The sequence below is a fragment of the Schistocerca gregaria genome, chromosome 7, assembly GCF_023897955.1.
Source record: "Schistocerca gregaria isolate iqSchGreg1 chromosome 7, iqSchGreg1.2, whole genome shotgun sequence".
In the NCBI taxonomy this organism is placed as follows: Eukaryota; Metazoa; Arthropoda; class Insecta; order Orthoptera; family Acrididae; genus Schistocerca; species Schistocerca gregaria.
Genome location: NC_064926.1, coordinates 45,608,681 through 45,636,510, shown reverse-complemented (window position 1 = coordinate 45,636,510; position 27,830 = coordinate 45,608,681). Strand labels below are relative to the sequence as shown.

Genomic DNA, 27,830 nt, shown 5'->3' with positions numbered 1-27,830 from the left:
CTACATGTTCCATGTGTGTTCTGTCTTTTCTGCCATTGACCTGAATGAACTCGCAAGGCAACATCCTCTGGATGCAGATGTGCAGGACTTGATCAATAACTCTTCTTCATGCCTGATCATACAATCCCATTGTCTCCCTGGCTTGGCATCTCCAATTTTAAGTGATGTCTCCTTGGGTACTCCCAGACCTCTGGTTCTTGCAGCACTTTGCTTTCAAGTCCGTTTGGTCTAACATAATCTGGCCTACACTGCCATTAAGGCTACTACTAGGTTGGTCACAGAGCATTTCATGTGGTGCAGCATTAGCAAGGACTACCACACTTGGGCCTGGGCCTGCCTCCCTTGCCAACATACCAACCACCATTACGTCAGTTTGATATCCCATTTTTGGGTCATCAGTCTTCTGACTGGTTTGATGTGGCATGCCATGAATTCCTCTCTTGTGCCAACTTCTACATCTCAAAGTAACACTGGCAACCTACATCCTCAATTATTTGCTGAATGTATTCCAATCTCTGTTTTTTTCTCTACAGTTTTTTCCCTCTACAGCTGCCTCTAGTACCATGGAAGTCATTTCCTGATGTCTTAACAGGTGTCCTATCATCTTGTCCCTTCTCCTTATCAGTGTTTTCCAGATATTCCTTTCCTCTATGAGTCTGCACAGAACCTCCTCATTCCTTATTTTATCAGTCCACCTAATTTTTAACATTCGCCTGTAGCACCACATCTTAAATGCTTTGACTCTCTTCTGTTCCAGTTTTCCCATAGTCCATGTTTCACTACCATACATTCTGTGCTCCAAACATACATTCTCAGTAGTTTCTTCCTCAGATTAAGGCCTATGTTTGATACTAGTGGACTTTTCTTGGGTGGAAATGCTTTCTTTTCCATGGCTAGCCTGCTTTTGATGTCCTCCTTGCTCCATCCATGATTGGTTATTTTGCTGCCTAAGTGGCAGAATTCCTTAACTTCACCTTCTTTGTAACCATTAATGCTGATGTTAAGTTTCTTACTGTTCTCATTTCTGACAATTCTCATTACTTTCATCTTTCTTCACTTTACTCTCAAGCCATTTATTCTGTATTCATTAGATTGTTCATTCCATTCAGTATATCATATAATTCTTCTTCACTTTCATTCAGGATGGCAATGTCATCAGCGAATCATACCACTGATATCCTTTCACCTTGAATTTTAGTTCCGCCCCTGAACCTTTCTTTTATTTCATCCTTGCTTTTTCAATGTACAGATTGAACAGTAGGGGGGGGAAGACTACACCATTGTCTTACACCCTTTTTAATCTGATTCATTCTTGATCATCCACTCTTATTATTCCCTCTTGACTCATGTACATATTGTATATTACCTATCTCTCTCTGTAGCTTACGCATATTTCTCTCAGAATTTCAAACATCTTGCACCATTTTACATTGTCAAACCCTTTTTCCAGGTCAACAAATCCTATGAAGATGTCTTGATTTTTCTTTAGTCTTGCTTTCACTATGAATCACTACAACAGAACTCCCTCACTGGTGGCCTTACCTTTCCTAAAGCCAAACTGATCGTCATCTAGCACATCTTCAATTTTCTTTTCCTTTCTTCTGTATATTGTTCTTGTCAGTATCTCGCATGCATGAGCCATTAAGCTGATTGTTTTATAATTCTTGCACTTGTCAGCTCTTGCATTCTTTGGAATTGTGTGGACGATATTTTTTTGAATGTCAGATGGTATGTCCCCAGACTCATACATTCTTCACACCAACATGAATAGTCAATTTGTTGCCACTTCTCCCAATTATTTAGAAATTCTTGTCAAATGTTATTCATCCCTTCTGTGTTATTTGATCTTAAGTCCTCCAAAGCTCTCTTAAATTCTGATTCTAGTACTGGATCCCCTATCTCTTCTAAATGAACTCCTGTTTCTTCTTCTATCACATCAAACAAATCTTTTTTCATGAAGCCATTTTGTCTTAGTTTCCCTGCACTTCCTGTTTATTTCATTCTACAGTGACACTGCATATTTTTGGACTTGCTTCTTTCATTGATCAAATGAAATATTTTTTCGGTAACCCATGGTTTCCTTGGAATTAGCTTCTTTGCTCTTTGTACTGAGGCTTTTCTTTCCAGCTTCTGTGATTGCCTTTTTCAGAGATGTCCATTCCTCTTCAACTGTACTGCCTTCTGAGTCATTCCTTACGGACTTATTCCCTAAGGGCAGATTTCACCATTTTCATATTTACCTCAGTGGACCCTTACCCCCTTCAGGCAGTTGTAGGTACTAATTTTATTTTATTTACACATCAAGTTCCATAGGATAAAATTCAGGAGCAAATCTCCAAGGTCATGGAACATGCCAGTACTTGAAATTACAACATAAAAGGAATAACAGGAGTTCCTTGTGGGGTGGGGGAATGGCTATGTACATAAAAAACAGTATTCTATTTGAGTCCACAGATGTATCATGACACTGCACTGAATACTGTGCAGGGGCAGTTGAATTTATTGAAACTAAACTTCTAATTGTTGTTGTTTATTGGTCCCCTAACTCCAACTTCAGAGTGTTTCTGCTCAAGCTAGAGAGGGTTCTTGATTCACTTTGTAGGAAGTACCAGAAATTAGTTATATGAGGTGACTTCAATATAAATTTTGTATATGACGGTGCACGAAAAAGGATGTTGGAAGATTTCCTAAATTCATATGATCTGGTGCAGATTGTGTTTTTTCCAACTAGGTTGCAGGGGAACAGTAGCTCAGCCATAGACAATATTTTTATTCATTCTTCATTAGTAGATGGGCATTCTGTTAGTAAAACAGTGAACAGCCTTTCAGACCATGATGCACAAATTTTAATACTAAAAGACTTTTGTACTCAAACAAGTGTTACACAACTATGTAGGAAAGTTAATCCAACAGATATAGAGAGTTTTTAAAATCTTGTCAAGGAATAAGAGTGGCAGGATGTTATAGTGCCGATAGCATAGGTGATAAATATAATGCTTTCCTTCACACATTTCTCATGTTCTTTGAGAGTTGCTTTCCATTAGAACATTCTAAACAGGGTACTATCAATAATAGGCACCCCAGGTGGCCGACTAGTGGGATAGGGATATCTTGTAGAACAAAGCAGGAATTATAAAAAAATGTTAGAAGTAGTTGCAATCAAGCTACAGTAGACCATTATAAACAGTATTGTGAGGTGCTTGAAAATGTTATTAGGAAGGCAAAGAGTATGTGGTATGGAAACAGAATAGCTAATTCACAGAATAAAATTAAAACCATATGGTCAGTTGTGAATGAAGTGTCTGGTTATCAGCACAACGTCAATGATATAAAGTCAGTTCATAGTAAAAATATTTCTGTTACTGATAAATCAGATATATGTACAGTTTTTAACAATCATTTTCTGCCCATTGCTGGTGAAATAAATAAAAATTTAATTTCTACAGGGAATCATATAACTTCCTTGGCAAATGTCTTTTCGAGATTTATGTCTCTCCACTATTGATTGCACAACCAGGTGGGGCGAAGTGGTCCCTCTATCTGATATTACAGCTGACTCTGTGGTGCAAGTTTTCAACAGTAACTTGACTTGCACATTTTGGCTGCCTCTCCTCCAGCATCACTGACCAGAGGCAGCAATTCGAGTCATTACTTTTCACTAAACTGCGTGATTCACATGGCTGTAATAGATTTCACACTTTGGAATACCACCTTTGGAGCAATGGGTTGAGCATTGGCACAGGACTCTAAAAACTGTTCCTATATACCATGACACCTCTTGAGCAGATGTACTACTGTGGGTCCTCTTAGGGATCTGTATTGCTTTTAAAGATGACCTACACATCACTTTGGTTGAGATCTTGTATGGGGAACCTCTTGTTCTTCCAGCCAAGTCTGTTGGGGATGACACCTGTCCTTCATTGAGCAAACTGCCTTCCTTTGTCAAGCATGTGCGCTCACAAATGGCCTGCATGTGACCACCTCCTCCTAGTTGTCATTCTACATCCCAGTTTTCCTACACAAAGAGTCGCCACATTGTGAGTATGTGATTCTTTGTGACAATTCTCTTTTGCTCACCGTTTGTCCTCCATATTCAGGCCCCTACAATGTTGCTGCCTCTATTGTGAATGCTATCAACATTTGGCTCCAAGGCAAACACCATATGGTGTCACTCAATTATGTGAAACCAGCATGGATTCTGAATGATTATCTTCTCTCCCCTTTGGCTTCTTCCAAGCCTTCATTCAGTGCAGACATCCTACGCCATAGCACCAATCAACTGACACCATGTGCTTCACCTCTCAGTGAAAGTGACGTGTGTGCAGTACTGTGTGCTTCATCTCTCAGTGAAAGTGATTTGTGTGCTGTGCTATTCACCCATTTTGACAGGGAAACACACTTGACTGCTACATCCATGGGTGCCCCTGCTGCTGTGCTGTCACCCTCTTCTGTTCACTCAGGCAACACGAGATTCATCAACACCTCAGCATATCCCACTGATGATTTTTCTCTTCAACTGCGTGACTGTCTGCTGTTTGTCCTCCTCATTCACTTGCATTCTCCAGAGGATCCTTCCACCACCTGTGTGATGCTACTTTGCATGTTCAACACACTGCCTGACATAGATGAAGACAATATCTACTTGTTCATCAACACAGGCAGATGCCTTACCATCATCATCCCACTCCTTCAGCAAAACACTCCATCATGACCATTATTATTAGACCATCATTACTAGAGTGGATCATCCTGTTCATCCTCCTCGAGGGTTCCACAATTTTGGGGTGTCCACCGTAATGGTTGAGCCTCCATACAAAAGATCTGATGATCTGGTGTCACCTCCTCAGCTCCACTGGACTGTCACTTCCCTGTGCTCAACACTGCTGGGGTGGGGAGGAGAGAGGGAGAGGTAGGTGGGGAAGGGGTGGCTGGGGGGCGGGGCGTTTCTGTGGCGAATATTGATACACAATAGCTATCACTTTGGACTGAACCTCTTTGATGCCAATTTGGTGGGAGTGGGAGAGTGGGGAGGGGGGGGGGGGGGGGTGGGGTGTTATATGGTGACTATCGATACACAATGGCTGTCTCTTTGGACTGAACATCTTTGATGCCTGATTGTCTTGTTATGTTTTGGGTTGACAACAAGTGCATGAGCATGTTATGCTGTGTTCTAAGTGCAAAAATAAAGTGTCATACACTACTACTTGTATAGTAGTTACTATTAAGCATTCATACATAGTTCCACAAACCTCACAACAAATGGGCTGCTCTCATCCTGGGTCTGAGTGACCTGCCCTTTCATTATAACATTTTCCAACCTATTCCTCTCTCCCCTCAAGGCATAGTTCCAGAATCTGTGAAGGTGTTTTTTTCTCTCTATCAACAATACTAAGTATGGAGACAAATTTATATGACTTATTTTTCAGTATCAGTACCTTCAGTACAAAAAAAAAAAAAAAAAAAAAAAAAAAAAAAAAAAAAAAAAAAAAAAAAAGCCTCTAAATGTATAGTCCCTGGATTTCCCTTTGTGGTGACCAGAAGCTGCTAGCAGTAGCTGTGGAGATTCAACTGGGCCATAGGTAACTTATGGCCTTAAGCTCAGTTTCAGTTTCCTACCAATAATGGAGGGTAAAACTATGACTATATCAGACAATTGTACTGGAGATCTATCAGAAAACAACTAAACATCTATCAGTTACATTGAGCACCATATTTTACAACTACTTGGTTCTGTTGGTGATGGGCCACAGTTTTGCAGTGGCTGTCCATATATATAGATAGTCTTTAAGCAGCAAAGTACTGTATAGTGATAACAATAAAGTTAGCAAAAATGTAGATGTTTCCTCAGTTGCCCTATCTCTGATGGGGTACAGGAAATGGCAGTGACACAGATAGAATTTGAGTTGTAGGTGGGTGTATATGAAAGGTTTCACAACTGGGGTTTTCATGGAAAAGGATCCATGGTACAGGGGCTGGCATCAAGCGTGGTATAGGGATGGAGGATGATTTTGCGTAGATTGAGCGCATGGTGGAATATCACTTTGGAAGTGATAGGAGGAATAATGGCGTGGATAGTCATCTTTTTAGGGTACTGAAAGAGGCAATGAAAACTTCAGCAGAGAAGCTGATTCTGTTGTTTTAGTCCTGAGTGATGAAAGAACACACCTTTGTTGGAGTATACTGAGATAAGTCTTGCAGATCTGTTTCTAGGCAAGGTGGGGAGCACTGAGTCGGTCTTCAGATGCCTCTGCTGTACCTTCAGCATACTGGTTGAGTGATAGTTTGTCATTCCATATGTAGCACCCACTGGTGGCCACAGGTAATGTTACGGACTTTTATGTGCGGAGTTGATAACAGACTTTGAAGTAGGGATATTGTTGGTGATTGATAGGTTGACTGTAATAACTGTTTCACAGTTCAAGACATGTAGATCCTTTCTCCACCTACTATCCCACTTCATCATCAACTCTTTTGAATTGTACAAGTGGGATCTCAGCATGCAGTACTTCTTCTATTCTTGTAACTTCTTGGCTTCAGTCCCACTTAATACCTATCTACCACAGAACTCTATTCCATTTTCCATTAGTGGCTTGTTCCATCCTCCTTTCATCAGTCCTGATTTATGCTACCTTTATTACTTTTCCATTCCACCCTAATTCCCTCATATCTTCATTCTGTTTTTTTCTTCTCTAGATCCTTCATCATCCCCATTGATGTTTTCCCATGCTCCCCACAGTTGTTCGTTAATCTGACCTGTGACTCTTTGCATATGCATCAGCCATGTCCTCCATGTGAAACTATTTGTGACACATTGTCATGATCTTGTAGTGGAAATGATGCTATATTTTATTTACTTTCATTCCATACTTATCTGTACAGTTCATAACAAATCATCATAAAGAAGACTCTTCAGGCACTTATGATAATTATATTACTCCTTAGTGCTATATGTGCTTAGTAATAATAATAATAATAATGGCTATAGAATCAACTAAGAAATTTAAAACTACAGTAATAAATGTAAAAAAAATCTATATATGCTCTACATCCTTCTCTAGAGTACGGAATGGGGTTTTGTATTTTGGTGCAAAATCATTAAAAGGTTGCCAGCAGACACTAGGCATGAAATTTTATGTTCACAGACATTCAAAAAACCCCGGGTGCAATGTAACAATATTTTGAAAAGGAAAATTGCTACTCACTATATAGTGGAGATGCCGAGTTGCAGTTAGGTACAATGAAATGACTGTCACAAATAAAGCTTTCAGCCAATAAGGCATTTGTCAAAAATAAATCACACACACACACACACACACACACACACACACACACACACACACAACGCAGCTCTCTCTCACACACACACACGACTGCAGTCACAGGCAACTGTAACCACACTCAGTTGCCTGAGGCTGCAGTAGTGTGTGGGAGTTGCATTTGCCTGAGAGAGAGAGAGAGAGAGAGAGAGAGAGAGAGAGAGAGAGAGAGAGAGAGAGAGTCATATTTTTCTGATGAAGGCCTTACTAGCTGAAAGCTTTATTTGTGACAGTCTTTTTGTTGTGCCTATCAGTGACTTAGCACTCCTCTGTATGGAGAGTAGCAACTTTCATTTCCATAATATTGTGATATGAAGAATTAGTAGATGAAAACAGCAACGGAGTGAAGTAGAGGGCTCTTACCAAAAAGAGCTGATTTTTTTTTTTTCAGAGTTCCTACTATCCTAAAGATACATAGTATCCTGACTTTAAGCTCATTTTTTGTTTTTAAAATGTAACCTGGATTTAATTTCCGTAAATAGCACTGTGAGGATATTATAACTAGTAGTAACTTGCTGTTAGTGCATTTGAGAGAAGTAGCCTGCAATAACTGCTTTTACCTTTTAATGTACAACTAGTCTCATTCCCTATTGCAGAAGATTACCTTCATGGTGGGATTTATGGGACATGATGCAGACAGTGACTGAATGTAAGATTTATTTAATTTCATTGTGCAAGCATTGTCCATCACTCTCCCTATACCCTAAAATGAGTTCACACATCCAAGTTTTCAGTATTAAATTTACAGATATGTTGTTAGGGCAATACACTTTTTGAAGTATCGTCACGAAATTAAACAAAGCAATGGTGTTCAATAGCACTTGCCTGATAATAGTAAGGAATCATCAAAGTTATCACACCTGACACTCCAAAATAACCACAGAAGACAGTCATCAAAGATATCATACTAGCCATGGGAATGTTGTGTTGTGGATTTATGACTTCTTCCCCTGAAACAAGAGAGAGATACATAGCATACTGGAATAATTTTATTTTCATTATCTCTCTCTCTCTCTCTCTCTCTCTCTCTCTCTCTCTCTCTTTGTCATTAGCAATAGTTAAACATACCTGTTGAAGCAACACTGTCAAATCCAATAAAGGCTTGAAAATATATTGCTGCTCCTTTGAGTATCCCCAAAATTCCAAAAGGCATGAAACCACCCTTTCCTCCCTCAGTACCTTCAGGTACTTGGTTTTCTTGTATTTGCCAATTATTTATATCAGCTGAAACAAATAAATACCTAACTACAAAATCATCCAATATCATAAAAACCATAAAATTATGAGAAGTAATTGTGGCCACAAGTTACATTCAGGAGGTCAAATTTTTAACACTGCTCGTAGACACATACAAAAGGATGTCCTCCCAACAGGTGGGTGCTCATCATATGGTCTGAGCTAGCTTCCCTTCCTTTTCAATCTGCCTCAAGCTATCCCTCTTTTCTCTCTGAGGAAAGAGCTACTCCTAATAGTTCTGTAAGCTAGTACTGTTTCTAATACTTTTGTACCTGTCTATTCATGGTGCTAAACTTTTCATCTCCTGAATAAGATTTTCACTCTGCACCAGAGTGTGCGCTGATATGAAACTTCCTGACAGATTAAAACTGTGTCACTCAGGACCTTTGCCTTTCACAGGCAAGTGTTCTACCAGCTGAGCTACCCAAACATGAAGCAGTGAGCTTGGGTAGCCCAGGTGGTAGAGCACTTGCCCACGAAAGGCAAAGGTTCTGAGTTCGAGTCTCAGTCTGGCACACAGATTTAATCTGTCAGGAAGTTTCATTTCACCTCCTGTAGATAATTACTGGCCAACAATTCTGTCTCATAATTTTACAGTTGTCTCTAGATGAATTTGACACCATAACATAAAAAGTGTACAAAATACATGCCAGTTGTCTTATTTATTTGGTTCTGTCAACATACAACCAGCTTAATAATATAAGAGGAAGAGCAATAGCTTTTTTCAAAGAGCAGTTTTTTCTTTCATCGTATCTAAAAGTAGCTGCATTTAACCAGTTAGAATACAGATGTTCAGGGTAGCTGCCAGAAAACATTTGGAATCAATTAACTTCAAATTTAGATCAAAAGGAAAGAACAAGTAAGATGAAATGTCACAGATATTCATCAGAACAATTAAAAATTTCAGAAATAATAAAGATATATATTATTGTTTTCTATTCAATTGACTGAGCTTAAACCTCTCAAGTCTCCATGAAGATTAAGTTATAGAATTTAATGAATAGACACATCTACATTCTGCTGATGGAAAGTTCTTAGCAGAATATACTAAATAAACAATAATTGTAAGAATATACAATTCTTTCTTTTATTTATTTATTTTAGAATAAGCAATAAAGTAATATAATAGTGATATACAACAGTAGATTTACCACTTTCTCCTCTGATTACAAGTTCTTTTCCCTTGGAAATCAAAGACTTTGGTTTCAATAATCATGCTTATAATTTTCTATTGAATTATTTGTGTCTCAAGTCTCTTCAATATTCATACTACACCAATTCCTGCTTCTGTTCCATGTAATTTCTCACTTTTTCAAGTTCCCTTCATAACACCTCCTTTGCATAGAAATCTTTTTCCATCCATCTGTCATAACTTCCGCACATTTTTATCCACATTACTGCTGTCTGAATGTTTACATCCAAAATTCTTGTTGTTATTGTGGTCTTTAGTCCAAAGACTGGTTTGATATAGTCCTTCATGCTATTCTATCTTGCTCTGTGAACAAGCCTCTTCATCTCTGAATAATTACTGCAACCTACATTCTGTTGAATCTGCTTACAGTATTTATCTCTTGGCCTTCCTCTATGAGTTTTACTCCCACACTTCCCTCCAATATTAAACTGGTGATCACTTGATGTCTGAGAATGTGTCTTATCAACTGATCCCTTCTTTTAGTCAAGGTGCGCCACAAATTTCTTGTCTCCTTAGTTCTGTCAGTACCTCCTCAGTAGATATACAAACTACCCACCTAATTGAAATATAACAGCTCATTTTTATAAGATTTAGAAGCTAATTTGGATCACTTGATTGACTGTTAAGTCACTAGGTAGGACCCATGTATGTAATTTCACCTTTTGACCTCTGCAATATGATTTTCAACATGTTTGTGGCAAAGTATTGGCTAATATTACATCCATCCATTGGTAGGAACATGTATCATCCAATTTTCTTAGTTGCAATTAGGACTTTTCATATACAGACAACTGGATAACAAAAGAAGCACAAAATATACTGCAAACAAAGATTCCAAGACTTACCAAGCGGGAAAGCGCCGGCAGACAGGCACATGAACAAAACACACAAACACACACACAGAATTACGAGCTTTCGCAACTGGCAGTTGCTTCGTCAGGAAAGAGGGAAGGAGAGGGAAAAATGAAAGGATGTGGGTAAGGAGTCATTCCAATCCCGGGAGCGGAAAGACGTCTGTGTATGTGCGGATGGATATGTGTGTGTGTGTGTGTGTGTGTGCGAGTGTACACCTGTCCTTTTTTTCCCCTAAGGGAAGTCTTTCCGCTCCCGGGATTGGAATGACTCCTTACCCTCTCCCTTAAAACCCACATCCTTTCATTTTTCCCTCTCCTTCCCTCTTTCCTGACGAAGCAACTGCCAGTTGCGAAAGCTCGTAATTCTGTGTGTGTGTTTGTGTGTTTTGTTCATGTGCCTGTCTGCCGGCGCTTTCCCGCTTGGTAAGTCTTGGAATATTTGTTTTTAATATATTTTTCCCATGTGGAAGTTTCTTTCTATTTTATTAACAAAATATACTGCGTTTTATAATGTCACAAACCAGTAACAACTCTGTCATTCAATCAACATGCTATGCTATTGTTCAACATAATGGCATCTAATTACTTTGTAGATACTGCAAATCATGGTACAAAACTAGTTGACAATGTAAGCAAAGTGTTTATTTAGGATACTGAATCATTTACTGAAATTCTGTGTACACTAAAAATAATGTACACATGTTTGAAGCAGGAAACATGATAGGTAGGAATTCTTGGAATAGTGAAGTTTCAGTGCAGTTAATAAAAATGTAATCAGTATCATTTACCTGAATCATTTCACTTATTTTTCCATGAAAATGACAAATATGTATTTGACTTTGTATCTTATTTCAGGTATTTGAATTGTAATTTTCAAATGATAGAATTTTATGTAATTTTGAACAACTTCTGTGATTGTAATTAATGAAATTATTATATGCAACAATGTCTGAATTATTAAGGAGAGAATATAAGACCCATGCAAAATCATGTGGGAGGCCAGTACCATATGAGGTTAGAGCAGAAATGTGTGACGTAATGTCAAATAAATTTGTAAACACCTGAAATTTTCTTTGAGTTTTAATGTTACAAGAGAATCACAGTGTTCTCTGCCCTGTCATCACTTAAGAAATTGATGGGAGGAGTCAACTGCAGTGGAGCAATGAGAAGACACCTCTCTCTCTCTCTCTCTCTCTCTCTCTTTCTCTCTCTCTCTCTCTCTCTCTCTCTCTCTTGATACCATGGTCAGAGGAACCTTCATTTATCAGTATCATCTACCATTCCAACAATGCTTTTCTGAACATGTGATTGTAAAAGCATCATTGGCACTCTAGATGATGCTGATGAATGAAAGTTCCTCTGACCACATGCTGCTTGTTCCTTGTGTACTGCAAGCTGTGTGACTGATGCATTGTACTATAAGCAGCAAAATATTCATGTTGGAAAAAGCCAAGATGGTGTTTATGTAGGCTAAGGAGACAGAAAGAGTCGAGAGGTAGCACAGCTACACCAAAACAAGTACCCTCATGGACGCCAACCACATCACACAACATTTCAAGCTCTTTTTGAGTTTTTCTGTGAGCATGGATCCTATCAGCCAAATAAACATACAGGGGGGAGGTGGACTATGCTTGCACCAGATTTGGAGGACTGGGTCCTACAGGATGTTGAGACAAACCCTAGTACAAGCTCCAGCGAAGTGGCCCATCAACATCATGTAAGCCAAAGTACTATTATAAGTATCTTGCATTCCTATCACCTGCAATGAGTGCACAGATTATCTTCCCTCTATGGGAAGGATTTTTTGGATGGTTTTTGCACCAAACCATCACAATTATAAGATTTCTCTCATCAGTTCTCTTTACTGATGAAGCAACCTTTACTAGAAATGGAATCATCAATTTGCATAATCATCATTTTTGGGCTACAGACAATCCTCGGGGAATGGTTGAGGCATCTAATCAGTATAGATTCAGCATAAATGTGTGGGCAGGAATTCTTGATGACCACATACTTTGACCAGTAATTATTCCACAATGTCTCAACAGAGGAACATACCTGGACTTTGGGCTGTATTTTTCCCTCTTCTCCTGCTTATGTATATTTTGTAGGTTTTGTGGCGGGTCTTATACCAGCACTAGTGCAAAGTCGCACCCCATGCCAATATAACTGGGGAATATTTTGCCGACCCTAATACACTGCCAGATGAAAGTAGTATTACCTCTATCCTCTCTTCTCAGCGTAGTTGTTTGGTGGTCCAGATCCTTCTGTGCCACCTCCCTGTCAATCCAACTGTGGTGAAGATTCCTGGAATGCTTCCGCAAGTTCTCTCTGTTGCGCTACTAAATAAATAGCCATACTCCTCACAAACAGGGGTATATTTTGCCCAACATTTTCACTATTTCTTTTAACAACACAACAAACAATTGCTACAGTAATATCACTCTCTTGAGAGTACTTTCAAAAACGTCTGTACATGCATGCTTTAGGACCTAAGAGAGAAACTCATATAAACAAGTACTGCTGTTCAATTGTTCACTACGCCCATGTTGGTGTGTCATTTACTCTATGGCTCTAAGACTAAGACACTTGCTGCACCATGGCACAAATGACTCCTGGATGACTAGTGTTTGTAATACCATTTATACTGGTCCCCTTCTTGCCGGCTCCATGGCTGCTCCACATTCACTGCATACAAGAAAGGAAAACACACAGTTTCCCTTTCCCACTGCATTTATCCTTATTCAACTTAGTCATGAGCATTTCTTGTCAATGGCTTTCCAATGGTGTGTTGGGATGTTTACAAATATCCAAAAAAACTACATATCCCAGCACCCAGACAAGAGATCTCGTGCCTAAGTATCTAGTTACATACACATTTTTGCTAACAATTCTATTATTTTCATCCTACTCTTACATCTTAAAGCTGCATTTACATAATCTCTCCAACATAACTTTTTATGGGCAAGAACTCTGGAGATGGGAACTTGCCCTTCAATATATCCTCTCTTCCCGTTACCCACCTGGCCTTAACCTCCGCTACTTTCAAGTTGCCGCCCCTCATACATCACTTGTCACTCAACAACATCTTTGCCTGTGTACTTCCGCCTCGACTGACATATCTGCCCAAATTCTTTGCCTTTACATGTGTCTGCTTGTGTCTGTATATGTGCAGATGGATATGTGTTTGTGTGTGTGTGTATACCTGTCCCTTCTTCCCCCTAAGGTAAATCTTTCTGCCCCCGGGATTGGAATGACTCCTTACCATCTTCCTTAAAACCCACATCCTTTCATCTTCCCCTCTCCTTCCCTCTTTCCTGATGAAGCAACTGTGGGTTGCGAAAGCTTGATACTTGTGTGTGTGTGTGTGTGTTTTTTATTGTGTCTATCTAACAACACTTTCCCATTTGGGAAGTCACAGCATGTTTTTTATTTAATATATAATTTTTTTAAGTTTATTTAGTGAACTGTTGGATTATATTTCTTTGGTTTGTCAGCATTATACAAACCTTTCTCCTGACCAGTATGTGGGTCAATTAAATAGTATGCTTTTGGGTGTGGACTATCCATATTCTTAAATGGTCCTCCATATTTTAGAAAAAATTTCTGCATTTCCTTTTTAAGATTAGAACCATGATGTTCTTCGTTTACCAACACAAGATTGTTTATTTCAAATGTTGGGTTTATTGCTGATGTATTATAATTTTATAATCTTTTATTAGCTGATATATGCAATTGATTTTCTACTATTTTGTCCAAGTTAGCACTTTTTTCCTGTTGTACCTCTGGCCATTTGAAGAATTTTAATAGTGGTTCCCCTATAAATTTTCTTCATAATATTTATATGGGAGACAATCCCATAGACAAATGGGGAAGTTCATTCAAAACCATTTGAAATTCTGGCACTAATTTTGCCCAAGTTGTATGTCTTGGTGAACAGTAAGTTCTGCACAAATATCCTATTTCCTCGATAACTCTTTCTCACAGATTCTATTTTGGATTATATTTTGATATCGTGACATGCCTTATGCTCTCCAAAGTTAGAAACTCTTTAAATGATTGACTCACAAACTGTGAACCATTATCCATTAATAATCTCTTAGGTTTTTCTACCTCTACAAAATATTTGTGCATACAGTTTATAACTGTATCTGTTTTAGCTTGTTTAATTAGATATAATGTAATACATTTAGACCAACTCTCTAATATAATGTAAACATATCTGACACCTCCCTGACTTGGTGATAATGGTCCATAAGAATCCAAAGCTGTTAAATCATGTAAAGCTCTAGGTATTATAGGATACATTGTGCAATGTGTTCCTTTATTATTTTCCTTCACCTTTTGACAGACTTAACATGTCCATAGAATTCTAACAACTTTCTTACCTAAGTGTTTAAAATGATATCCTTATTCCAAAATGTCCATAACCTTTATGTATAAACCAAATTAAATAATTATGTGCACACTCAAAACAAAGATTCCAAGACTTACCAGGCGGGAAAGCGCCGGCAGACAGACACATGAACAAAACACACAAACACACACACAGAATTACTAGCTTTCGCAACCGATGGTTGCTTCTTCAGGAAGGAGAGGGAAAGATGAAAGGATGTGGGTTTTAAGGGAGAGGGTAAGGAGTCATTCCAATCCCGGGAGCGGAAAGACTTCCCTTAGGGGAAAAAAAGGACAGGTGTACACTCGCACGCACACACACACACACACACACACACACACACACACACACACACACACACACACACATATCCATATCCATTGGCGGATGGATATGTGTGTGTGTGTGTGTGTGTGTGTGTGTGTGTGTGTGTGTGTGTGTGTGTGTGCGAGTGTACACCTGTCCTTTTTTTCCCCTAAGAGAAGTCTTTCTGCTCCCGGGATTGGAATGACTCCTTACCCTCTCCCTTAAAACCCACATCCTTTCGTCTTTCCCTCTCCTTCCTGAAGAAGCAACCATCGGTTGCGAAAGCTAGTAATTCTGTGTGTGTGTTTGTGTGTTTTGTTCATGTGCCTGTCTGCCGGCGCTTTCCCGCCTGGTAAGTCTTGGAATCTTTGTTTTTAATATATTTTTTCCATGTGGAAGTTTCTTTCTATTTTATTTATATGTGCACACTCAGGTACACATAATTTCCAACATGATGTATTTGTATTCTCTCTCCAAAACAACACTTGATTGATCACTGTCAAAAGTTTGTCTTCTGTGGGTGGTAACTAATTTATCTCATACTTAAACATTTTAAGATTTAACTCTTCTTTGTCCATTATTCCTTGCCTTATGTGTGTTAGCTAATAAGGCTAACATACATAGTTCGTCTCTCGTATAGCTAATTTTCATAAAATTCATATTAAAAATCATTCCTGGTCCAGCTTATCTCTGAGAATTACTCATTCCTAATGGCAATCATGATAAAGTATCTGGTACACACTTTAATGTTCCCTTGATGTATACTATTTGTATCTGTTGTAAAAACAATACCCACCTCATGAGCCTCCTACGTAATAGGTGACTTTCCATTAACAATATTGATGCTTGGTGATCTGTACAAAGAACGATATCTGAACCCCAAATCAGTGTTTCAAATTTCTTTAAGCTCCGTACCACAGCAATTAAGTCTTTCTCCGTTGCTGTATAATTCAGCTCATGTTTGTCTAGGCTGCGACTAGCAAAAGTAATGGTTTTATGTTCTCCATCTTCTGGGTCCAATTTCCCTTAAAATACTTCTGCTGCTAGGCCATATTCTGATGCATCTGTTGTGATGCCAAATGGTACAAAAAGACTTAGATGGTTTAAAATAGTAGCATTGACTAGGGTATCCTTTACTTCCTGGAATGCCTTTTCTGCATTTTCATCCCATATCCATTTCGCCTTTTGCTTTAATACCGATAGTAGATATGGATTATTCATGACTTGTCCTTGTATATATCATCTATAAAATCCCACTAATCCTAACAATGTACATAACTGTTTCACATTCTGTGGATGTTGACAGTCTTTAATCACTCTAATGCATTCTGGATCTGGCTTAATTCCTCTTATTCCAATGAGATGTCCCAACAATTTTAGTTCCTCTCACCCAAAATGTGACTTAGCGAGCTTAATAGTTATTCCCTAGCTATAGAATTTCTCTAGTGCTCTTGCAAGTAAATCACAATGTTCCTCCCAGGTTTCTGAAACAATCAGTATATCATCTACTTAAATCAAGAGCTCTTATAACAACTTCCTCCATAATGCTTGATCTACTGCTGTTATAATCACTGATATCATACTGATATGTGTAACATAAATGGCAAAACTTTAAACTGGTATGTCTTTCTGTCATATAGGAATTCATTATAAGGTCTAGATTCTTTAGCTAATTTCACCTGCCAGTACCCACCCATCAGGTTCACAGAAGTAAAATAATTTGCTTTTGCAAAATGAGCACGTTGTCTGCCTACGCATACGGGACGATATCTCTCCAGGCAGATTAAAACTGTGTGCCCGACCAAAACTCGAACTCGGGACCTTTGCCATTCGCGGGCAAGTGCTCTACCATCTGAGCTACCGAAGCACGACTCACGCCGGTACTCACAGCAAAGGACTAGAAGAAGGAATCGGTTGGTAGGACATGTCCTAAGGCATCAAGGGATCACAAATTTAGCATTGGAGGGCAGTGTGGAGGGTAAAAATCATAGAGGGAGACCAAGAGCTGAATACACTAAGCAGATTCAGAAGGATGTAAGTTGCAGTAGGTACTGGGAGATGAAGAAGCTTGCACAGGATAGAGTAGCATGGAGAGCTGCATCAAACCAGTCTCAAGACTGAAGACCACAATAACAAAAACATTTCCTATTCTTCCAATTACAATTGGTTTGTGCTGCATTTTTTCTAAATTTTCCTTTTCCGCAAGTAACCAATCGATAATAGGTGATATTTTTCTATAAGTGATTATTTTATTTATATATGGGCCAAGTATTGTTCTGTGACATCCTGGATTCTGGCCCTTGACACAGGACTTTTCTTGTTTCCTGTCCCATTGACCAGATACAGGTTGGAACTTACGTCAACAATACGCTGATTTGCCCCTGTGTTATTATTTCATTGTATATTTATTCTTAAATTTTGAGGTGTAAACACGTGCGAGTTCATGTTATCAACATCTACAACTGCATAGTTACTGTGCAATTCACACTTAAGTTACTGGCACAGGGTTCATCTAACCATTTTCATGCTACTTCTCTACCATTTCACTCTCGAATAGTGCGTGGGAAAAAGGAACACCTACCGTATTTACTCGAATCTAAGCCGCACTTTTTTCCGGTTTTTGTAATCCAAAAAACAGCCTACGACTTAGAATCGAGTGCAAAGTAAGTGGAAGTTCTGAAAAATGTTGGTAGGTGCCGCCACAACTAACTTCTGCAGTTGAATATATGTAGGCGCTAGATAGGCATGCTTTGCAGGCACAAAAATAAACACTGGCGCCAAAACCGCTGCGACAGTAAATACATTTTTTTTAAAAAAAGTTGGAGGATGAGCTTTTTTCTCCACCCCGAGTTTTGACCACTGCCTTTTCATACATTATCCAACGACGAAAATACAAATTCCATATTGTACAATTTCGAATGTGGCAGCATTTCAATGTACTACGAAAATCTGACTGGCAAGACTGTTTGGGATGTTTGTCAATATGGCCAACTCTACGTTCTGAATTTTTTGCTACCTGTGAGAAGAGATTGTTGCTAATAGGAACTTCTATGAATTGTGAATCACATGCAGTATTCTCTTCACCATAAGAATAATACGAATATAAGCTTTTTCCATGTATTCTTTCGTGTTTGCTGCGATCTCAGTTAAATCCTGTCTGCCTAATAAACTTCAAAACTGGAGTGAGCCAACAGCAAACCCGGAAGAATATACATATAATGTCATGTTTATAATCGTATTATTCTTATGCCTAATAGTGATACAGTTAGAAATGAAGCACGGCAATTGACCATATTTTTAAATCTAAAATGACTCTAATTTCTGTGCAGAATGTAATGTACTAAAGAGGCGTCTCCAAAGATTTTCACACGGAGAAAAATTTTCGCTGAACTCTCGTTCAGAACATCATCTACCACAAGCAGTCCATTATTTGGTTCTTGTTGATCATTATCAAAGAAAGCAGCAGTGTAAGTAACAACAAATAGCAGTCTATTACCATTGTTTCGCTAATGAGACGATTCCTCTCTCTTTTTTTCGTTTAATTGTAAGCGGCGGCAGCGTGCAGAAAAGCAAGCCATGCCGCGAGCGGCGACAGGCCGTAAACACTCATTATCAGAATGCGACAACCACTGCATGACGCAGTATAGTAATGCATATCCAGCTTAGAGTGTCATAAACACCTATAACAAAGAGAACGGCACTTATCAGATCAAAGAAAAATAAACAATCTATTCAAACCAGACGAAGCACGTAAAAAAGGAAGGGTACCCGTATAAATAAGGACGGAGCGCCAGACGCATAGCAATGGCTACCTGGTAAAGCTTAACTGCTAAGCTTACGACTCGAACCAAACTACTGTAGCTGCATCGTCATTCATTCGATCTAAATTGTGTCTCATATTACAATGGACCAACTCTGTTTCGATTTGGAGATGCTGCCTAAAACTTTTCTCTGTCCTTGAATTTCGAGTCTCACATTTCAGGTGCGGCTTAGAATCAGGAAATTTTGTTTTCCTTCATTTCGAGTCTCATTTTCCAGGTGCGGCTTAGATTCGAGTGCAGCTTAGATTCGAGTAAATACGGTAAATCTTTCCATTCGAGCTCTGATTTCTCTTATTTTATTATGATGATCATTTCTCCCTACATAGGTGGGTGTCAAAAAAATATTTACGCACTCAGAAGAGAAAGTTGGTGATTAAAATTTCGTAAATAGATCTCGCCACAAATAAAACTGCTTTTGTTTCCGTGGCTGCGAGCCCAACTCGCGTATCATGTCAGTGGCACTCTACCCCTATTTCGTGATAGCATGAAAGAAGCTGCCCTTCTTTGCACTTTTTTGATGTCCTCCGTCAATACTACCTGGTAAGGATCCCATACCACACAGCAATATTCCAGCAGAGGATGGACAGGTGTAATGTAGGCTGTCTCTTTAGTGGGTTTGTCGCATCTTCTAAGTGTTCTGCCAACAATGTGGAGCCTTTGTTTTGCCTTCCCCACAATATTATCTATGTGGTCTTTCTGATTTAAGTTGCTCGTAATTATAATTCCTAGGTATTTAGTCGAATTGGCAGCCCTTAGATCTGTGCGATTTATCACATAGCCAAAATTTATCCGATTTCTTTTAGTCTCTGTGTGGACGACTTCGCACTTTTTTCTGTTTAGTGCTAATTGCCACTTTTCACTCCATACAGATATTCTCTCTAGATCATTTTGTAATTAGAATAGATCATCTGATGATTTTACTAGATGGTAAATTACAGCATCATCTGCAAACAATCTAATGGGGCTACTCAGATTATCACCTAGACCATTATGTAATTCAGGAACAGCAGAGTTCCTATGACACTACCTGGCGGAATGCCAGATATCACCTCTGTTCTACTGGATGATTTACCATCTATCACTACGAACTGTGACCTCTCTGAGAGGAAATCACGAACCCAGTCACACAACTGAGACAATACTCCATATGCATGCAATTTGATTAATAGTTGCTTGTGAGGAACAGTATCAAAAGCCTTCTGGAAACCTAGGAATATCGAATCGATCTGACATCCCTTGTCAACAGCACTCATTACTTCATGGGAATAAAGAGCTAGCTGTGTTGCACAAGAACAATATTTTCTGAATGCGTGTTGGTTATGTATCAATAAATCATTTTCTTCAAGGTGATTCATAATGTTCGAGTACAGTATTTGCTCCAAAATTCTACTGCAAATTGAGGTCAGTGATGTGGGCCTGTAATTCAATGGGTTACTCCTATTTCCTTTCTTGAATATTGGTGTGACTTGTGCAACTTTCCAGTCTTTAGGAACAGACTTTTTGTCAAGTGAGCAGTTGTATATCATTGCTAAGAGAGGCGCTATTGTGTCTGCATACTCTGAGAGGAACCTGATTGGTATACCATCTGGACTGGAAGACTTGCCTTTCTTAAGTGATTTGAGTTGTTTTGCAACACCTAAGATATCTATTTTTATGTCACTCATATTAACAGCTGTTCTGGTTTCAAATTCTGGAATATTTACTTTGTCTTCTTTTGTGAAGGAATTATGGAAAACTTTATTTAGTAACTCTGCTTTAGTGGCACCATTATCGGTAACATTTCCATCGCTATCACGCAGTGACTGTATTGACTGTTTTTTACCACTGGCGTATTTTACAAAAGACCAGAATCTCCTTGGGTTTTCTATCATATTTAGATACAATATTTCATTGTGGAAACTAATAAAAGCATCTTGCACTGACATCTGCACTAAATTTCGAGCTTCCGTGAAACTTAGCCAGTCTTGGGGATTTTGCGTTCTTCTGAACTCGGCATGCTTTTTTCTTTGCTTCTACAACAGTGTTCTGATGTGTTTTGTGTACCATGATAGATCAGTCCCGTCTCTTATTAACTTATGTGGTATGAATCTATCTATTGCTGCTGATACCGTATCTTTGAATTTGAGCCTTATATGTTCTACACTTATATAATTAGCTTGGAAGGAATGGAGACTCTCTCTTAGGAAGGTATCAAGTGAATTTTTATTTGCTGTTTTAAACAGTTATATTTTGTGTTTATTTTTAGTAGTTTTGGTAGATATGGTTTTGAGCGTCTCTAGAATGACCTTGTGTTCACTAATCCCTGTATCCATCATGACGCTCTCTATTCGATCAGGATTATTTGTGGCTGAGAGGTCAAGTGTGTTTTCAGAACCATTTACAATTTGTGTGGGCTCATGAACTAATTGTTCAAAGTAATTCTCAGAGAAAGCATTTAGTACAATTTCTGAAGATGTTTTCTGTCTACCATTGGCTTTGAACATGTATTTTCACCAACAAATCGAGGGTAGATTGAAATCTCCACCAATTGTAACTGTATGAGTGGGGTACTTATTTGTAATGAGATTCAAGTTTTCTTTGAATCGTTCAGCTATTATATCATCAGAGTTGGGGGTTGGTAGAAGGTACCAACTATTATTTTGGTACGGCTGTTGAGTATAACCGTCCGCAGCTTGTGGTCGTGTGGTAGCGTTCTCGCTTCCAGTGCCTGGGTTCGATTCCCGGCGGGGTCAGGGATTTTCTCTGCCTCGTGATGACTGGGTGTTGTGTGATGTCCTTAGGTTAGTTAGGTTTAAGTAGTTCTAAGTTCTAGGGGACTGATGAGCATAGCTTTTAAGTCCCATAGTGCTCAGAGCCATTTGAACCATTTGAGTATAACCTCTACCCATAGTAATTCACAGGAACTATCTATTTCAACTTCATTACAAGATAAACTACTACCAATAGACACAAACACACCACCACCTACTTTATTTAATCTATCCTTTCTGAACCCTGTTTGTGCCTCCGTAAAAATTTTGGTAGAATTTATCTCCAGCTTTAGCCAGCTTTCTGTTCCTATAACGATTTCAGCTTCAGTGCTTTCTATCAACGCTTGAAGCTCTGGTACTTTTCCAACACAGCTACAACAATTTACAACTACAATACCGACTGTTGCTTGGTCAATTCTCCTCATTTCTTTGCCCTGTACACTTTGAGGCTGGAGCCCTTTTTGATCTTTCCCAACACTGTCTAACCTAAAAAACTGCATAGTCCATGCTGCACAGCCCCTGCTACCCATGTAGCCACCTCCTGTTTGTAGTGGACACCTGACCTTTTTAACGGAACCTGAAACCCCACTACCCTATGGCACAAGTCGAGGAATCTGCAGCTTACACGGTCGCAGAACCGTCGGAGCCTCTGATTCAGACCCTCCACTCGGTTCTGTACCAAAGGTCTACTATCGGTCCTGTCGACGATGCTGCAGATGGTGAGCTCTGCCTTCATCTCACTGGCAAGACTGCCAGTCTTCACCAACTCAGATAGCCACTGGGAACCAGAGAGAATCTCTTCGGGTCTCTAGCGACACACATCATTAGTGCTGACATGAGCCACCACCTGCAGTTGGCTGCACCCTGTACCCTTCATGGCATCTGGAAGGACCCTTTCCACATCTTGGATGACTCCCCCCGGTACGCACAAAGAGTGCATATTGGCTTTCTTCTCGTCCTTAGCTGCCAGATCCCTAAGGGGCTCCATCACCCACCTAACATTGGTGCTCCCCATGACAATGTAATCCCACCCTCTTCACTTATCCGGACCTGTCAGACTTGTTATCAGTCTGAGTTCTTCCCCCTCTAGGGTTATTGTGATTTAGAGTATTATCCATGCTGTGAATAGTTTCATTACTGCTTATTCTACAATAATTGGATTCCTTCGTCCACGACAAGGAATTAGGAAAGGATTTGTTATTCCTATTCCCTGTATTTTGGTCATTCACTGAATAATTTTCATTTCTTTCAGTACACAGTGTGTCTAAGCCTTCAATAAATGTTAATAACTCATTCACAGTTTTCCACCCTCTATACAATATTCCTTGTTGAGTGTGGTATGGTAAACGTCTAATGAGTACTTTTAAAGTGTATTTCATCTTTTAGATCATCTAAGTACTTCGATTTTGTCAAATGCCATCCTATGTACTTTTTATATATACCCCATGAATAATTGTATGGAGTAGTGTCTAATAACCTAAAGATTAATTTTTCCTGAGTACTTGAAGACCAGTACTTCCTCTTAAAGCTTTCCTCAAAATCTTTCCAAGACACAGATTCTTCTGCATGAGCATTTCCCCATTCTGCCGCATCTCCCATTAAATAGCCTAATGTGAAATCAATTTTCTTTAAGTCATCCCAATTTTTAGGTAAAGATCTGGCAAAGACTCATAAAAATAGATTGGGTGTACATCACCATCTGGTTTATACTTTGGAAATTGCTTTGCTAAATTAAACCCATTACCTATAGATAAACCCTCTACTACATCTTTAATCACTCCTGTCATAGTTTCAGGTTTACTATTTTCTAATTTCTTTTTATTATCATCTATTGCTTTTCATATTCTATCAAGTTCTTGATTACTGTTAATTGTACCTTCCCCAGAAGTGATTTTGTAATTATTTATTTCTGTTTTGTCTTTTACTTCTTTTTCTATGAATAACTATACATGTTTTTCCAAATGTTTTACAGCATCAAGTGGCCCTGTTACAGAATTTTCCTGTATCGATGTGATACGCTTATTTGTGTCTGAAATACTAGCTAATACCCCTTGGAATCAGGAATTCACATTATCTACATAGCCCGTCCACTGTCGAGTTGTTAATCTGTGTACACTTTCCGGTAAATGATCTGTTAACACTTGTTTAGCTACTTGTTGCACTTCTATTGGCACTGATTCTTGTAATTCATTTACTCTGGAATTTATTTCTGTTATTTTAATGTTTTGATCATTAATTTGTGCATTGAAGTTAGATTCTAAGTTAGCTTTAACCTCTTGTATTTTATGGTTGAGTATGTCACCGACTGATTCACATACTTGTTCCTTAATGGACTCAACTAATTCTACTTGTTTCACTCTCCATCCTTCCCTATCCTTCTCTCCTTGTTCTTTAATTATACCTTCTAGTATTGCCTTATCCTTCTATGCTTGTTCTTTAATTATACCTTCTAGTATTTATCTTAATTCCTTGTTTTGCTTTGCCACCTTTCTTATGATCGGCATACACTATTTGTTACCAGTCGACAATTTTAATTTTGAACCCTATACTCACAGAAATGTGTGTACATTTTTAAATGTTGACGGCTCACCCTTCTGCGGAACTGTGAACTGCATGCTGGTCATAGAACAGCTGAGCCGGCACTGAAGTTGAAGCCGACGTCTGCTCTCGTGCTGCGTGCAGCCACTGACTGGACAGTACAACACCCCATACTCATGTAACTGCTAACCACTCTGCTTTGATAACTTCCACCAGATCTACATCTGCTGTTGTATTATCCCGTCGAAACAATTTTGTTAAGTTTTGAACTAATTCCGTGCACTCACTGCTTGTAATATGGGTGCACTTTCTGCTGCCACTGTCTTCTTCTATTTTTTTTCTGTTTCAGATATCCAACAGTAAATTATAGTTTACATTTATGATGTGTTTAGTAATATTTCTCAGACAGTTCGTTCAAAAGAAGCTCTGAATTATTTTTGATTTCTTGTTACGTGCATTATAAGATACTGTTGCTGATTGCTGGTTGCTGGGGGCAACTTCTCTCTCTTATTTTCTTTGGAGTCATAATTATGACTCAAATCAATTTTCTGCACTTACTTGCAGGTGCATTCTCCATTCACATTTTCCAGGGTTGCCACATGGGGTGTATTTTTCCCTCTTCTCCTGCTGATGTATATTTTGTAGGTTTTTTGGTGGGTCTTACACCAGCACTAGTGCAAAGTTGCACCCCATGCCAATATAACTGGGGAATATTTTGCGATCCTAATACACCACCAGATGAAAGTAGTATTACCTTTATCCTCTCTTCTCAGAGTAGCTGTTTCATGGTCTGGATCCTTTCGTGCCACCTCCCTGTTGATCCAACTGTGGTGAAGATCCCTGGAATGCTTCTGCAACTTCTCTCTATTGCGCTACTAAATAAACAGCCACACTCCTCACAAACAGGGGTATATTTTGCCCAACATTTTCACTATTTCTTTTAACAACACAACAAACAATTGCTACGGTAATATCACTCTCTTGAGTACATTCAAAACTGTCTGTACATGCATGCTTTAGGGCATGAGAGAGAAACTCAGATAAACAAGTACTGCTGTTCAATTGTTCATTATGCCCTTGTTGGTGTGTCATTTACTCCATGTCTCTCGAACTAAGACACTTGCTGCACCATGACACAAATGACTCCCGGACGACCAGTGGTTGTAATACCATTTTTACGGGTCCCCTTCTCGCCGGCTCCACCACTGCTCCACATTTACTGCATACAAGAAAGGAAAACACACAGTTTCCCTTTCCTACTACATTTATCCTTATTCAACTTACTCACAAGCATCTCTTGTCAAATCCTTTCCAATGGTGTGTTGGGATGTTTACAAATTTCCCGAAACATTACAACTTCCTGTAGATTCTCTGCCTGAGCTGCTTGAGTTCATGCCTTTGGCAATTTGAAAGGTTATGAGGTTTCTGCATGAGAGAGCACCATTCCAATTCCACATTACAGTTTTGCAGACACCTCAACATCATCATCCTCAGATGCTGGATGGACTTAAGCCCCCTGGATTTTTACCTCTGGGGGCATCTGATGAGCATTATGTATGCTGAACCAGTTCCTATTGTGCAGATCCTTCAAGAGCATGTTCACAATTCCTATGACACTATTCAGAGCAATGTTGGAACATACAAAAGAGTGTGGAAATCCATGATGTGATGTGTGAATACATGTGCTGCATCATGCGGAGGTAACTTTGAACATCTCTTGTCATGTGGTTGTGATGCAGCTCTGTACTGTGTTCTGGGATAATTTATTGTCATTGCACACACACCATCCATTTCTCGACACATGTTCATAGGACCTTAACGTCCCTGCAGTTTGTCAGTTTTATTAATGTTCACCCTGTGTTTGTATTTTTTTGATCAGTATGATTTACACCCATCCATCTTCAAGATTGACATTTGTAAAGACTCAATTCAATGAGCTGTGGATGAAGCATGACCAACAGGCATTACATGCATTGAGTATAAATAATAGTGAACTGAAAATGGCTAGCTTCTAGCTGAAATCTAGATCTGCCAACAAAACTTAAAAAGGATGACTAATCACTTAAATGTATGATATACAATAATAAATCAGTTGATAGGACACATTCTGTGACATCAAGGGATCACCAGTTTAGTATTAGAGTCAAACCAAGAGCTGAATACAATAAGCATATTCAAAAGGATGTAAGTTGCAGTTGTTATGCAGTGATGAAGAGGCTTGCGCAGGGTAGAGTAGCTTGGACAGCTTCATCAAACTAATCTTTAGACTGACGACCACAACAACATTTTTTCTTTTCTAATGCATATCTTAAGTCTTTATTATAAATCATGTTCCCTCTGAATTTTTTACATTCTTGCACTTGTTTCCTTATCTCTTTGCCTGTACAGTTATCAAGAAATGGATGCTTCTTCATGACTAATTGCAGTATATACTAATGTTTCTGTGGTGCCTCCTGTCCTGGTATAGTTGATCATTTTAGTATTTACAACTATTTCATTAAATTTATTATTGCCATTTTACTATCACTTCCAATTTTTGTAATACACATCAGACAGAGAAAGTAATGAAATAATGAAAAGTTCGGGTAGGAATCTCAACAATTTTATGAAAAGGATAGAGTGCTACTCACAGTAAAGGTGGCATGCTTAGTTGCAGAAAGCCACAACGAAAAGAATGTTACACATTTAGCTTTCAATCAAAGTGCTCTTCAGAAAAGAAAGCACACACAAACATTCACACAAGACATCACATCTCATGCACGCATGATGTCTACCTCTGGCTGCTCTATCCGGAATGCATTCTGGCTTGAGTGGACATAGATACCAGTAATGTGTGTATGAGATGTGCTTGCTTCTGTGAATGTGTGTGAGTTTTCTGTTCTGATGAAGACTTTTGCTGACATCAAAATGTGTAAAAGTCTTTACATTGTGCCTGTTGAAACTCAATGTGAGAAAGAAATGAACCTGAAAGATAAATTGCAACGTATCTTTCAATAACTTTAGAATTTCATTTTAATAATGCCCATCCATATTCAGCTTTGGTTAGCATGAAAATATGAAGGAAATATTGTGAACATGCTACTGCAATGATTTTATGGTTTCAGCAATGTATCTTCTGTTATTTATTTGAATTAATACATCTTGACTTAGAAACAATGTAATCAGACAATGAAATAAAAGAACAATGCAAAAAAGAAAAGTCAAGTGCAAAAGTTCCTCTTAACAAAATTATGATCATAATACAATAATTTGTTAGTAGCATTACATACCTTGCAGGCTACCTGCTATGATGATAAACAATATAACTGCAAAATTGATTGCAAGAGTGATGTTCATTATGGATGAGAATATCTTCACCCAAATTGCAAGAGCAACTGCAACAGATTATGGCATCTTTAGTCATCTATTGTTTTTCGTATAC

The 27,830-nt window shown here is 38.7% G+C and overlaps 1 protein-coding gene across 1 annotated transcript in view; it reads right to left on the bottom strand.

The window, feature by feature from the left end:
* LOC126281836 (cationic amino acid transporter 3-like) overlaps window positions 1-27,830 on the bottom strand; it is a 129,033-nt gene that overhangs the window by 57,227 nt on the left and 43,976 nt on the right. Inside the window, exons 5-7 of the mRNA XM_049981086.1 lie at window positions 27,679-27,783; window positions 8,385-8,540; window positions 8,142-8,266 (exon numbers count right to left, since the gene is read on the bottom strand). Of these exons, the coding sequence (XP_049837043.1) occupies window positions 8,142-8,266; window positions 8,385-8,540; window positions 27,679-27,783 (386 nt within the window). The remainder of the gene's footprint in view (window positions 1-8,141; window positions 8,267-8,384; window positions 8,541-27,678; window positions 27,784-27,830) is intronic.